Here is a 14596-nt window from a genome sequence, read left to right as displayed (position 1 = left end):
CCGCCACCCCACAGGTACCAATCATATGGAGCGACCACCTTATGATCCTGTTCACCGTCAAAATCTCGAGCCACATGATAGCCACAAACATAAAAACTCCCGGCGACAAACAAAAGAAACTGGAAAGGCCTTGACCTGGAAACACTAACAGATATATTGGAATCAACCAAACGAGACACCTCCCAGCTAAATTACACTGGACTCAGTGGAAAAGAAGCTTAACATCTGGATCACAGACGTGCTAGATCAATTAGCAACTGTAAACCTCCAAAGGAAATTGCAGTTAAATAGCTCACAGAAGAACTGAGGGAACTCAAAAAAGCTAATCGCAAAATGGAAAAACAATGGAGAAAACACTACAACCAATTGGACAAAAACAAATACCAATGACAAATTCGAATATACAAATCAGCAGTCCTGAAAGCCAAAAAAGCATACTACACTGCAAGAATTCTACAAACTGCAAGAATCCTACAAACCAGCTAAATAATTGTTCAAAATCATCAAGGAAGTTAAAGACCGAGCTTCTTGCAACAACTTTTGCAACTGCATTGTACCATCCCAAACCCTATGTGATAACATCACAACCCAGCTAAACGCAAAAACAGAAACAATACAACAGACCATCGATGCAGGCCGCACTACCACAAACATCCCACCAGTACTCCCAGAAATGAGCACTCCATCAGCACCCACAACACTCAATCTATTCAAACCTATAGGCGAAAATGTTGACAAACTAATGAAAAAGACACCAAAAGCGCTTTATTTGCCCAGTGACCCATGCCCACCGGGTATCTACAAAAAACTCCTCACCCACAGAACTTCAGCCATATACTTCCGCTTACTAATGAATCTATCCCTTAACAAAGGAATAGTACCTCAATCATTTAAATCAGCGTACATCAACCCCCTCCCAAAGGATGAAACAGAAAATACAGAAGACCCCACCAACTACAGACCTATACCAAATGGTATCCCTACAAAATATCCCCACCAAAAATATTGCCATACATATGGTCGTTTGTCTCGCCATAGGCGATATTTCTGGGGAGGATATTTTGTGGGAGCGGGGGTTGTGGGGGTGTCCCCCTTAGGGTCCATGGGTCAATATTGCGGCAAAAATATAGTGATAATTTTGTATCGCAATATTTTTGCGGGGATATTAACACCTGGAACCTACCAAATATACCTTTCCCAGTGAAAATCCTAAAGAACCACGTCTACAAAGAACTACTCCATCATATAGAAAGAAACGGAATACTTGGCCAATCCCAAGTCGGCTTCAGACTCATGAGAGGAACTGTATCGGCTCTCAATATGGGACAACCAAAAAATATGCTCAGACAACAGCACATTGATACTACTGGACATATCAGCCGCCTTCGACACAATCAGCCAAACAACGCTAATGAAGAGACTGAAGGAATGCAGCATAAAAAAGCTGCAATGCAATGGCTGAAATCTTTCCCCACCAACCAAACCGGATGAACACACCTACCACCATTTATATCAAACACTAAAAACATCACATGTGGTGTACAAGGATCAAGCCTCTCCCCACTTCTCTTCAACATCTACATGTCCCCCCTAATGAAACTCATTCAAAAGCATGAACTGACGACCTACATTTACACAGATGACACCAACTCATCTATGTTATGTTAATGTATGTTACTTAGCATTTATATAGCGCTCTATATTTCATTGGTATGACCTCAAAGCGCTGGTAGGTTGAACGCCCTCGGGAACCATAGTTCTGGTCAATAGAGAGAGATTGGGTCGTAGGGTGCGTGGGTGCACCAGATATGTGTGCAGCTGATGTAATTGCTGGGTGGTAGCTGCATCCTAGCATTGGGTGTGGTGCTGGAGATTTCAGTTGGATGTGTGCAGTCTGGTGGGTGGGCACCCAGACTGGGCTTTGGCTCCCCAGGCCTGAAGGACGAATATGTGAGCAACTAGGCCAGAATGGGCTTGGCTAGCTGCGTTTTATTAGGGTGATGAGGTGTTTGTGGGGTCGTATTCGTATGTGAACAGCTAGGCCAAATTAATCAGCGGTATAGCTGTGTTCTAGTTGAATGATGGTGTATAGTAGAGAGTAAGCGTGATGTGATATGATGGTTATCTTTAAAGCGCCTAGACCAGGCACCTGGATAGGATGGCAGGGAACAGAGCGACACACATATACGGATACGGATATAAAGCAACAGCAAGGGGAGCAGGAAAGCAGGGTACACAGTGATACACGTGTGGGGCATGATAACATTTACATTCGTATTTCCATCTAGATGCTATTCGGCTAATGTTCGCAGCTCCAACATGCCAATGTTTGCATTTCTATCTAGAAGTGACTCAGGTTAATGCTCACAGTTCTAACTGAGTACTCCATTAAATCCATCAATTTCCACCCATTACATCCACTCCATCTTTTCTTCCATTCCATCCATTCCACCCACTTCATCTATTGCATCCACTCCATCCACTCCATCCATTCCATACACTTGGTACATTCCATCCCTCTACACCATCCATTCTATCCACCCTATTTATCCCGTCCACCCCGTCCGTTCCATCTCTTTCATCGATTCCATCCATTCCATTGGCCCCATTCATTCAGTCCACTCCATCCATTCCATCCAGTTCGTCCACTCTATCTATTCCATCCACTCCATCCATTTGATCCATTCCATCCATTTTATCCATTACACCAGTTCCATTCATTCCATCCGTCTCATCCATCCACTTCATCCACTCTATTTCATCCACTCTATCCATTTCATCCATTCAATCCATTCTGTCCATTTAATCGATTCCATCCATTCATCCATTACACCAATTCCATACATTTCATCCATTTCATTCCATCCATTCCACCCATTCACCCACCTACCATCCATTCCACCCACCTCATCCATCTACAAGATAACTTCTAAACAAGACCCGTACAACACCCTCAATAAATGTCCCATTGACATAAATACCTGGATGGCAAACAACAATCTCAAGCTAATACTGACCAAAACAGAAATAATGATCTCCCCAATGGAACACAATGCAACACAGGAACACCTGAGCTGGCCAACGACCAGGGGAACCCAACCGGAGTCATTGACAATGATAAATAAATCTGTGAATCCTCATGGATAACGGCCTCTCTTTAGAACCACAATTCAACTCAAGAGCAAAAAATCAAATTCTACGTCCTGCGATGAATACGAGAGATCCTCCCTTCCCTTAATTTCCCATGCAGGACCGTTGTGATCATCTCTTTGGTATTATCAAGACTACACTACGCTAATAGTCTCTGCCTTGCAATGTCAGAATGCCTCACAAAATAACTACAAGGCATCCAATATATAGCAGCAAGACTACTCCTGAGACTAAATAGAAGGGACCACATAACACTGGTCCTGAGAAGTCTAAACTGGCTACCAGTAAAGAAGCGCAATAACTTCAAAGCACTCTGCATCGCCCACAAGTCATTACATGGACAAGCAGCCGAATTCCTCCAAGCTAAAATCACCCGTTACCAACCAGGAAGAAACGTAAGATCAACCAACAACCTCCAAATAGAAACAAGACATTACGAGAAAAGCAAGTTTGGAGGAACTGCCTTTTCCTATCTGAACTATAGAACTAGATACCGAAGGAAATAAAAATGATGGAAGACCACCTAATATTCAGGAAGCACTAAAAACCTGGCTATTTAACTCCCTGAAACAAACATAGGCGCACACCTCCACAAACCATACACAGGGAACAAAGGAAACAAAATACAATACAGAATGAAGAACCAACAATAAAACGAATCCATACCCAGAGTCCAGAAACCAGCTAGCCACCGCCCCTCTCTTTTCCACACCCTCACACCACTCACGTACTACACACACCCAGAAGAGGACTATTGAAATCACCCACTACAAACACACAAACCACACACTCCTCGCTAACCATGCTACAAAACCAAATACTTGCATACAATAAACAACTCAGGCCCTGGACACCACCCTTCCAGACACAACAAGCCCAGTGCACACAACAAAGCACATCTAGAAAGCTCACACACACAGACGGCTGTTTCCCCTGGTTCTGCAAGCACATCCTCTATCATATCTCTCTCTCCCTCTCACTAACCCACTTTTCCTACAGAGCCACGTCAGGGCCTGGAGACCATGCAGATGGCAGAGGTGCACAGTATAAATCCACATGACATAACAAGGTTATTGTATTGATTTTAATTCATAATATCTTTTTACAAAGTTGAATTTCTCATAAATACAGACCTCGATGCATCCATCAAGCAGCAAACTCTGAACATGCACGTTTAAATAACCTGTGCACTCGCCAACCATAGAAGTCCATCTATAAAGAGTTATGGTGCCTTATTTTACAATGACATTTCATATCATTTCTATGGCCCAATTACGTATGGATTTAAGGAATTCAGATGCATCTATAAGTATGAAATTGCAGTTAACAATCTTTTTTGGAACACTACATCTGAAATGTTAAACGTTCTGCAAATATTTTCATCTTTAATCATATGTTGAAACTTTCTATGGAATTCAACTTAGTGTACAGGGACACGGATTCTTCTCCTGTGGAACACACCGATATTTGAGTTGAGTCCGAAAGAGAAAAGCGCATTTTGGGTGTACTTCGAATAATACAGATGATCAATAATCTCATATAAATCTCGGCAGGAGTATTACACAATCAGAACAACTGGCACATTTCGCCCCACCTACAATGCATTCTCAAGGTTCTGCATACTATTGTGTGTCTGTCCTTTCAGTAACGTATTTTAGGCATTGATACAAAGAGAGAGTTGTGGCACTCCTGTGTTCTCCTACCTGGTCTCCTTCTCGCTTAAGGTGACTTGTTCTGTGAGGTAGTCAAAGAGTTCTCCTCGCTTCATTCTGCCGGGTTAAAAAGAAACATATGTTAGAGGCAGTTTGTATGTAAGACTCAAGGTAACTAGGGCTTAAAAAAGTGTGCTGTCATGCTCAGTAGGCATTGACAAAGCCTGTAGTTCTTTTGCTTTTGTGTACTGCATTTTACATTCAGAGATAAGAAGTAACTGTGCGAAAGGACTGAAAAAAGAGGTGCGACTTTACCAAAAGTCTGAAAAATGCAAACCACCAAAGGTTCTAACACCAAAAGTTCGAACCTTTGGTGGCATGCATACAGTATAGTGAGTGGGGGTTGGAGGGACACCCCCGCTGCACACCTGACAAAGGAAAAAAAAAAAGACGTGGGCTGCGGTGGTGTCCCCCTCAACACCCCGCTCATTACACTTTACAGTATAGTGAGAAGGGGTTGCGGGGGAAACCCCTGCAGCTGCCTGTAAAAATAATTAATTAATTAATTAATTTTAAAAAAAGAAAAGGACCCTGTGGTGCTGGTTGCCGATCACGGAAGTGAAAGGGAATTGGCACCGCAGGAACACAGCGTAAAGAAAAGGTAAGTAGGGTTTGGTTATGGTGGGGGTGTGGGTGGGGGGTGTGTTGTGGGTGTGGTGGGGGTGTGGGTATGTAGTGGTTTGCAGTGTATGTTTGCATGGGAAATGTACAAACCTTTTGAGGTGCGTACATTTCTCATGCAAACTTTTCCTTGACGGAAGAATCACGCAGATCCGATAAGAATGCAGTCAATGCTTGCCATCTACTCACCCAGTAATTTGAAACATGTCTGCAAGTCTGTGTTTGCAGACACATTGGGTTAATGATAGACATAGCAGAAGGAGTTGTCTTTTCTTTGGTGTATGTCAGTCTTTTTACTACATCTTGTGATAATGTTAGGTATCAGCAAGCACTGACTTGCCGACAAGTTTGGACCCTTTAAAGTTTTCACAGTGATTATACTTGGGTGCAGGGGTGAGCATGTCAGGCAATGGTGATTTAGTGTGGTTGGGGATAGGACGGAGGAGCTAGAGTGGGTGGTTTTGCTGTATGAAGGGGGGAGTGGAGGTAGATGGTATTTGAGTGGGTGGGTGTGGTAGTGTAGGCAAATGGTCAGTGGGCTCAGGGTTAGATAGGCTGTGTGGAGTAGAGAGAGGTAGAGGAAGAGTTGGCGGGGGTCCACCACCAACAGGATGAAGGAGGGAGATCAGAATAGAGTCCGTTTGTGGATATAGAGTGGGTGGGGTAGAGAGGTGTGACATAGGGGGAGTGGATGGGGATAGAGAGGGGTGAGGTAGGATGGTTGGGTTGAGCAGAGAGGGGTGTTGTAAGGTGACAAAGTGAGGTAGAAAGGATTAAATGTGAAGAATTTATATAGTGCATAAAGCCTCACACTTTGCCTCACGGAGTTAATAAATGAACCATAAGTATACTACCTATACTATTCTTATTTGAGCAGTGGGCTCAAATAAGAAGGTGTCCAGTTGTCTCCTGAAAATCATGCAGCATTCAGTCTAGTCCCAGCTGGGAGTGAATTCTACAAAGAGGAAGCTTGATTTGTCATTTTGGTGATACCATTTGATTCGGTCTGCAAGGTAAGTGGGACACAAGCCATACAATGCTTTTTGGACTATGCTTATTTTTAAAAAAAACTTTTTATTGGCATTTCAGTAAACAAAGAACACAACCTTAACACCTATTCAGCCCGCCATACAAAGCGGACAATAACCCACACCCAAATCCAAGTCAGATCCCGTGGCCTGAGACAATCTGTTCAATCCGAAGACCTCCGATGGCGACCACTGTAACCCATTCTTCACTGTATAGGGCCTGACGAGATGTGCCCCAATCGCCCTACTCTGGCTTGGCCACTCCCAGCCCCACCACCAGACATCTCTGCAGTTAACCTATACCACCAGGCTGTAATCTACCATTGTGCATAATCTTCACCAGCGTATACCCAGTGATTGAGGCCGTACGTGCCAATGCAATGAGTCCCCAAGCTTCCCAGCACTGCATCATAGTCACCCAGGAGCCGGCTTCACCCTCAGCCGGGCCTACCAGATCGCTTGCTGCACTCGACCCATGCCCTCCAGTGCTCATTGCACCCCCACACGTCTCTCTTCAGGACATTTGCGCCGTTAAAGGCCCCTCTCATGGGGGACGTTCATCAGACGTTGGAAACATTGCTTGCACCAGTGCATCCCAGGCCTCAATTTATATACTTCCTTCGCCCATCCCACTATACACTGCTCTGCGCCAAGCAACTGTTAGGCAGAATCACATGCAGTATCCTTTGGGAACACTGCACATAATTAAGACTACAAGTGTAAGTACAATTTCACCTTTGGTACAAGCCTGCACAGTAATGTGGTAGCAGTGGCTTAGCAGCCAGACTTATCTCGAAAGTAACCTGAGCAGTACAAGAGGTTACACAAAGGGGCAGCAATCACAGAGGTTCAAACAAACACTTAATCTAGTTTCTTGGTAAAAGAATATACATTTATTTACACAGTCAGTTGGAAAACATTCCACTAGTAAGAGCAGCTCAATATTTCAATCTAATATACTACAATACACAACCAATCAGTTTCTGAACAAGTTCAGCTCCCCCTGAAGTGGGAGCAAAATGGCACTTCAGTTACTTTAAAAGGGGGTAAAAAGACATGGTTAAAAGAATTAAAGCACACATACTTTCAGAGGTAGGGCAAATAGTTTCAGTACACTACAACCAGAAATTCAGTCGAATAGGCCTGGGCCAAAGTCAATGGTTCAGAGTCTTGGATAGGATAGCACAGTTCTGGTAGAAAACGGTTAAGTCCTTGCAACGGTTTTTCAAAGTAGTTGGTCAGACGAAAAGTTATATGTTGGTTTAGGGAAGGACAAACCTTCAAAGTTGGGAAAGTTTCACAAACTTTCACTGCGGCAGAAAAGATTTCTTGACCATACTTGCACAGTACCTTTGAAATGAAGAAGAGCTGTAGCTGAGGCAGTTGTTCCTGGCAGTTTCTGCAGATCTCGCTGTTCCTGAGCTTCAGTCATGGGGACAAGAAGGAGGACATTGCGAGGTTCCTGCACTGCCCAGGGAAGAGGCACAAGCTTGGCAAAACGTCGGTTTAAGGTGCGAGTGCCTTAAACACCAAAAACTGGTATCCTTCTCACTGGCTGTCCGGTTTTCAACAGCACTCTGAAGAAAATTCAACCAGTATAGAGACGGTGTCCAGGTGACTTGCGAGTTGGTTGTTCCCACCAAACTCAAGAGAAGAAGTTAACCTTGAAGGGCTTCTCTGTCGATGGAGTTTTAGGTAATAAGGACCTGCAGCAGGGCTTCGCCGGTGGACTAGGAGTTGCAGCAGTTGTCTTCCTTCAACCCGTCTTCCGTTCTTTCGTTCCAGTGGTCGACTCTGCTTTCCAAGTCCAAGAGGCCTGCTTTTAAACAGTTTTTCCCCATTCATTCCAGCCTAGCTGTCACTCACCCAGCAGGGTGGCTGTGCTTGCCGGACAGCCAGCCGGCCAATCACGCCAGAGTGCATTCAGGTCTCCTAGGAGACTAAGCACAGGGAGTTTTGGGCACCTCCCTCTTATCCTGTCCATCCCAGACACTCAGGCGCCAGAAGAGGGCTTCAACACTGAAGCCCACCAAAGGCCAATGAACAAAGGGACCAAACCTGGTTTGGCGCGCAGAGACAAACACTAGAAGGTCCTTTCCTGAAAGAAACGGCAAAAAAAGTTGACCGGAGTCTGTTTTTACAGATAGGTCTTGGGCGCCATATTGAAAAACATGGCTGCCCCGATTTTTAGCTACTGGTGTTCGCAGTCGGGAAAAATCATGGTAGTTTGTTTTAAACCACTGCCACCAGCCATTTGACTGTTACATCAGTGTTTAGACTCAGGGGATGCTAGGCAACCCCTTAAGCACTCTATAGGAAGATAGTGTGTGCTGGTCTGTAAATTTAAAAAGACTAGTAAAGTCAATTTAACTTTACATGCTCTGGGAGACAGTAGTCAGTCCCAGAGAAGGTATTTAAACTTTGGGAAGTCTGAAAGACATCCCTGTGCCACTGCACTGAAGGTGCTGTGTGAAACACAAGAAAAAGATGATGCCTATGGAGTTGTTTTAAAACTCCATATCCAAAGAACACAAAAGTAAAAAACTCATCGAAATACATGAAAGAGTGGGAAAAAAGGCTCACACTCTTTCCAGGTAAAAATTAAAATCCTAGAAATCCAGCAAAGTTGCTTGGTGGTCTCAAAAGGTAAGGGAAATTAGCACATTTTTGAGAATTCTCCCTAACAGCAACCGACTCTGCTAGGGCCCACCTTTCAAAGTCCGCCCACAAAGCCTCAACCCGGGGTCCTCCAGGCAGTTTCTAAGCTATCGCAATCCTCCGTTTCGCTAGTACACAGATGATGTCTTTCATGCGTGTTATGTGAGCAGTGTGACTCCTCCCTTGTGGATTTAGACCTAGCAAAAAGGCCTCTGCCGGCCAGGCGTGCGTCTGTATTCCCGTCCCGGCAACCTTGTCCATCACCCCTTGCCAAAATCTACCAATAACCGGGCAAGACCAGAACATGTGGAAAAAATCAGCAACCTCATTCGCACATCTTGGACATCTTAGCATCCCCAACCCCTTGAATCTAGAAATCGTATGCAGGGTCATGTAGGCCCAGTGAGTAACATACTGCTGAATGAGCTTAAATCTGGAGTTCCTAGAAACCCTCTTAGTGTACCACAACACGCGAGCCTATTCAGTGTCAGTGAGTGATCTACTGAAATCTGCCACCTGCCAATCACTTGCACCCAGGGTCGTCTCCCTGTCCGCATTCAGGAGTAACTGATACAGTTGAGAAACCATGTGACTCCCCTCTGCTACATCGTACATAGCCTCCAGTGCTCAATCCCCTTCAACTCCCACTGAAAACTCAATTTTCTGCACCAGGCTCTAGTACATTAAAAACGGACCCACCTGTATGCCTGAGGATTGCCTCAGACTTGTGAAATCCATCAACCTCCCCTCCGCTAGCAGGTCACCCAATGTGACTAGCTTGTGATCCTCCCCATACCTCGGATCCTGCTCACAGAGACCAGCCCTTCACCTGCGAGCGCTACGAGCGGGATGTTAGGGTAATAAGGGTCTGTGGTTCCCAACCTCCTACGAACCCTGCACCACAGAGTCCTTCCGACCTTAAGGAGCCAAGGCTCAGGCGAGGGATCAGTGTCTATGACCCATAGAATCTCCTTCAAAAACACTGCCGAAGAGACGGCTGCAGGAGCGTCGAGTCCAGAGTAGTCTCGTCCGCTAACCAACACACCATGAACTGCAGGTGACCTGCCAGATAGTATAATTGAAAATGAGTTAGTCGTATTACACCCCCATCAAAGTCCCTCTGCAATGTGCCCAGTGCAATCCTACTCCTCTTCCCTCCCCACAGAAAGGCCCTTATCGCTGTATCCAGGGTGACAAGGAACCACCGAGGGATATTATAAGGGATGTTGATGAAATGGTATAACAAACGGGGTAAAACTACCATCTTCAGTAGGGCGGCCCAACTCATTACCGACAGAGGCAGCCGCTGCCAGAACGTCATCGACTTGAGCACACCATCCCACACTCTCTGTGTATTATTTGCATGAGAACCGGCCATATCATGGCTGATTTTGACCCCCGGATATCGAAAGGTCTCCAAGTACCATCTCAATCCCAAGTCCGGCAACTGCGCACGGTCTTGTCCCACGAGTTCTGCCAATGGGAATAGGCAAGGCTTCTCATGACTTATCCGAATACCAGAAACCTCAGTAAAATGATCCATGACATCAAGGAGATTTGGTACGTTCTTATCTCGTGAAGGGACATAAATCAGCATGTCCTTAGCATACAGTGATATCAGATGCACAGCCCCTTCGATCTGAATGCCAGCGTCTGCATACTTAGTGCGCAGGAACGTGGCCAACGGCTCTAAGGCAAGGAAGAACAACATTGGAGATATTGGGCAACCCTGATTGGTGCCTTTCAAGAGCCCGAGGCTTCTGAGACATGTGTCCAGTCCTCACCCTAGCTCGGGCTGTGTATAAAGGACTCTACCCACTGCCGGTACCCAGGCCCCACCCGAGAGTGCTGCAAGGTCTCATATAGCCAGTCCCACCTAACAGAATCAAATTATTTGACCGAATCTAAAGAAGCCACTATGCAGTCCACCCTGAGGTGCCGAGCACAGTGCATCATGTGGTGCAGATGTCGCAGGTACCACGCTGTGTTCCTGTCAGGTACATATGTGGTCTGATCAGTGTGATTAAGTCTCCGATCACACCTTTTAACCTGTTGGCTAACAAAGCAGTAAGGATTTTATAATCCTGATTTATCATGGAGAACCGCCTATAAGAGCCTCCAAGTCCTCATAGTACCGGCTGAAGGCACTGTTTATTTCCCACAACAACTTCACCTCCTTCATTACGTATAGCGCATTTCATGTCCCTGGACGCTTCCCATCAACATAACCATGCCAACAGTCTACCAGACTTGTCCCCCTCTGCATGCAGCCTCCGACTATAGCTTACAAAATCTAACTTGTCAATCCGCTCCCACCTCTGTCGCAGGACTAATATCTGCAATTTGCCGTCAGCCACCCCCTCCCAGTCGCGCTCTGCCCTCTCGATAGCTGCCTCCATGTCGGAAAGGGCCTCACACAATTCCTTCCACAGCCCGCCCATCTTGCCTATTGCAGCCACTCTCATCACTGTTTTAAAGGTGTCCCATACAGTGCCAAACTTAGCCACACTCCACGTGTTGGTCACAAAATATTCATCTATTCGGTCCTCTTAATATCCCCTAAAAACCTCATCATGCAAGGCTTCAGTTCTAAAGCGCCTAGTTGGAACAGGCGGCCTAGGGAAGGTCATCTGCCAAATCGCGATCAGCGGGGCATGGTCTGAAAGCACCCTACCCTTGTACTCAGTGGCAGTGAATTCCCTGACACCCTCCTGCCCGGCAAAAATATAATCTCAGCGGGTATGTACTCTAGTAGCGCAGGTCTCCTCCATGTTGCCACCTCCAAATGTCTACCAATTTCAGGTTCCTCAGCAAAGAGCCCAAAACCCTAGCTGTGGAGGACGGTTTCTGGTACTTATCATCCAACCTGTACAATACTAGGTCGAGTGTACAGTTAAAATCCCTTCCCTAGACCCACATTGCCCCTATGGAGTATAGAGAATTAAAAAAACACTGTAGCATTGTTGTTGGGGGCGTAGGAGTAAACAAAGCATACCTCTGTATTCTCGATAAACCTGTGTACCAGGGCCATCATACCCTCATCATCGTACATACATTCTATTAACTGGAAAGGTACCAGAGGCGCCACCCATGTTAGAACCCCCTTGGTGTACGATGGAACAGAGAGCCATATAGTTTTCCGCCCCACTTACTAGCATTCACAGGCCGCCGATCCGCAGTGAGGTGTGTTTCTTGAAGCAGTGATGTTTTTGCTCACGCCCATCTTAAATAAGCAATAACTTGGAGTATTTTCACGTAACTGTTAAAGCCCCTGAAGTTCCATGTAACAATTTTCCATTCACTGACCATATCTCAACACGTTCCGGGCCCCAACTTTTCCCACTGACCCAACTCTGCCTTAAGACAAAGATATAATTTCCAGTGTACCACCTCTGGACCCCACTACAGCCCACCCTGATAGTAGGAGTGCCATGAATGCGCGCTGCGATAGCCGTACTTGTAGGGTGCTACCCACTAGACTACCCATTTCCATTGCATTCCTCTCATCCTTGCTGCCCAACAAACCCATAAACCCAGTAACAACAGGTACAACTGCAGTCTCTAAAAGTTAACAGAACCAACCCAACTTCCTCTCCCATCTCAGAACTCAAAGACCCAGTGGCCAAAACCACACTCAGGCCCAACTGCGTCTCCCACTCCCCACCCCCACACGTAGGGCAGCGCACAGCAGCTTGTCGCCATAAAACGGGCATCAGAAATAACATCTGTCAGGGTGTCCCAGCGTCCAATGCAGGAAGCTGCCCCCCACACCTACAAAGATTCCAAGAACTCTAAACCGGTAACTCCAGCACATTGTCCCTCATACATTGCCCTGTGCCGCTATTATGAGGTAGTGTCCCCTACCCCGGCATCGCAGTGTCACAAGAGTGTTGTTCCTTCTCTCTGGGAGCTCTGCGATACCCCTTGTGTCAGATCCAGGAGTGCGCCACAGTGGTATCTCAAAAAAGTGGGACTGACCGTTGTAGAGCACCTTAAGTTTTCGCCAGATACACAAGCATATATCTGATGTTGGCCCTGCATAATCGCTCTTCAGTGGGGCCAAACATAGCCGTACGCCTCTGCACCAGCATAGTGTAGTCAGGATATATCACTAGCTTTGCTGACGCCCGCACAATGCTTTCCCCTGCTCTGGAAAAGACCAGGATTCGTTCCCTATCTTTAAAGTTCATGATCTTCGGGATTAAGAGCCTCGGAGGAGTTCTCGAGGGTGGTCTCCATGCCAGTGGCCTGTGCGCCCTCCCCACCGTGAAGCCTTCCGTCAGCGTCCCAGGACCCACTTCTTGTAAGATGAATTTTTCGATATATGTGGTCAGGTTGTTTCCTTCCTCCTCCTCAGGCAGCCCAAGTATTCTGGTGTTGTTCCTCCAGGCCCGACCCTCCGAATCTTCCACCCGTCGCTCCAAGACACTCACTCTATTCATTAGCTCTGACACCTGCACCTGAGCAGCAGTATTGCTAGATGTGTTTTCACGCACCTGCATTTCCACTTACCCAATCCGGTCAGACAAGATGTGAGCGACCTCACATCTTGTCGCAGCAGTCCCACATCCACTATAACTGCATCCACCTTTTGTTCTAGACAGGACTTCAAGGATGCAATAGCCGCCAGGATGTGATTCTCCTTTTGCTGGCCCAGCAACGCCGTGGCTCTGCAGTCCCCCGCAGCTGTAGGCGTCTTTTCCGCACCTGTTCATCTTTCTGGGCATAAGTGTCCATCATTGTCTGCTTGCCTCTTCTCCTATGCGGTTTATCTGGTATCTGTGCACTGGGCAGGAGCAGTCTCCACCAGAACATGCAATGCAGCTGCTCAGCAACTATGCTCAATCGAGTGCCTGTAATATGACACCAAGTCCAGCGGGATCTATGTGGCAGTCAACAGCAGAACCCTCCTCCACCAGGGGAGGCAGCACCAAAGCGGTGGCGGGCAAGTAAGCACACTGCGCTGCTGCAAAAAGTGTAATCTCGCTGCCAGAAGTCCCCAGCCCTTAGGTTGCCTGTTACCCAGCCTCAGCAGGGCCACGCCTCTCGCCTAAGTGTCCTGTAATAGTTCACACCAGCCAACTGCCGTCAATCCAGGGGATCCTAGCTTCTTCAGGCCACCTCCCCAGCAGGCCACCTACTTCCAGGGATTTCCAATGTTGCCAGGTAAAGCATAGTGCTATAAAATGATTTGCCCAGGATCACACACTTCAATTAGTGAAGTCGGGATCAGATCACAATCTGCAATTTAGCGACTTTGGCCACACTTTGGCCACATATCTACAAGATTATGCTATTTAATAGAGCTGACTTAAAAGTGCTGAAATAATCCCGACAGATACATAACTCATTATAGAAATAGGATAAGCAAAACGTGTTTGAATATTGTAGTTTTATTTAATATAGCATGAATGGAAGACTACAAGT

General features: G+C 46.3%; 1 protein-coding gene across 2 annotated transcripts in view; it reads right to left on the bottom strand.

The window, feature by feature from the left end:
* PHKG1 (phosphorylase kinase catalytic subunit gamma 1) overlaps positions 1–14596 on the bottom strand; it is a 417011-nt gene that overhangs the window by 133757 nt on the left and 268658 nt on the right. For both annotated transcript variants that reach the window (XM_069614874.1, XM_069614875.1), the window contains exon 5: positions 4854–4919. In XM_069614874.1, coding sequence (XP_069470975.1) covers positions 4854–4919 — 66 coding nt within the window. The remainder of the gene's footprint in view (positions 1–4853; positions 4920–14596) is intronic.

This window comes from Ambystoma mexicanum, chromosome 9, assembly GCF_040938575.1.
Source record: "Ambystoma mexicanum isolate Mex_15411 chromosome 9, UKY_AmexF1_1, whole genome shotgun sequence".
NCBI classification, from domain to species: Eukaryota; Metazoa; Chordata; class Amphibia; order Caudata; family Ambystomatidae; genus Ambystoma; species Ambystoma mexicanum.
The sequence above is the reverse complement of the archived record's forward strand: the minus strand, read 5'-3'. Positions and strand labels throughout refer to the sequence as shown.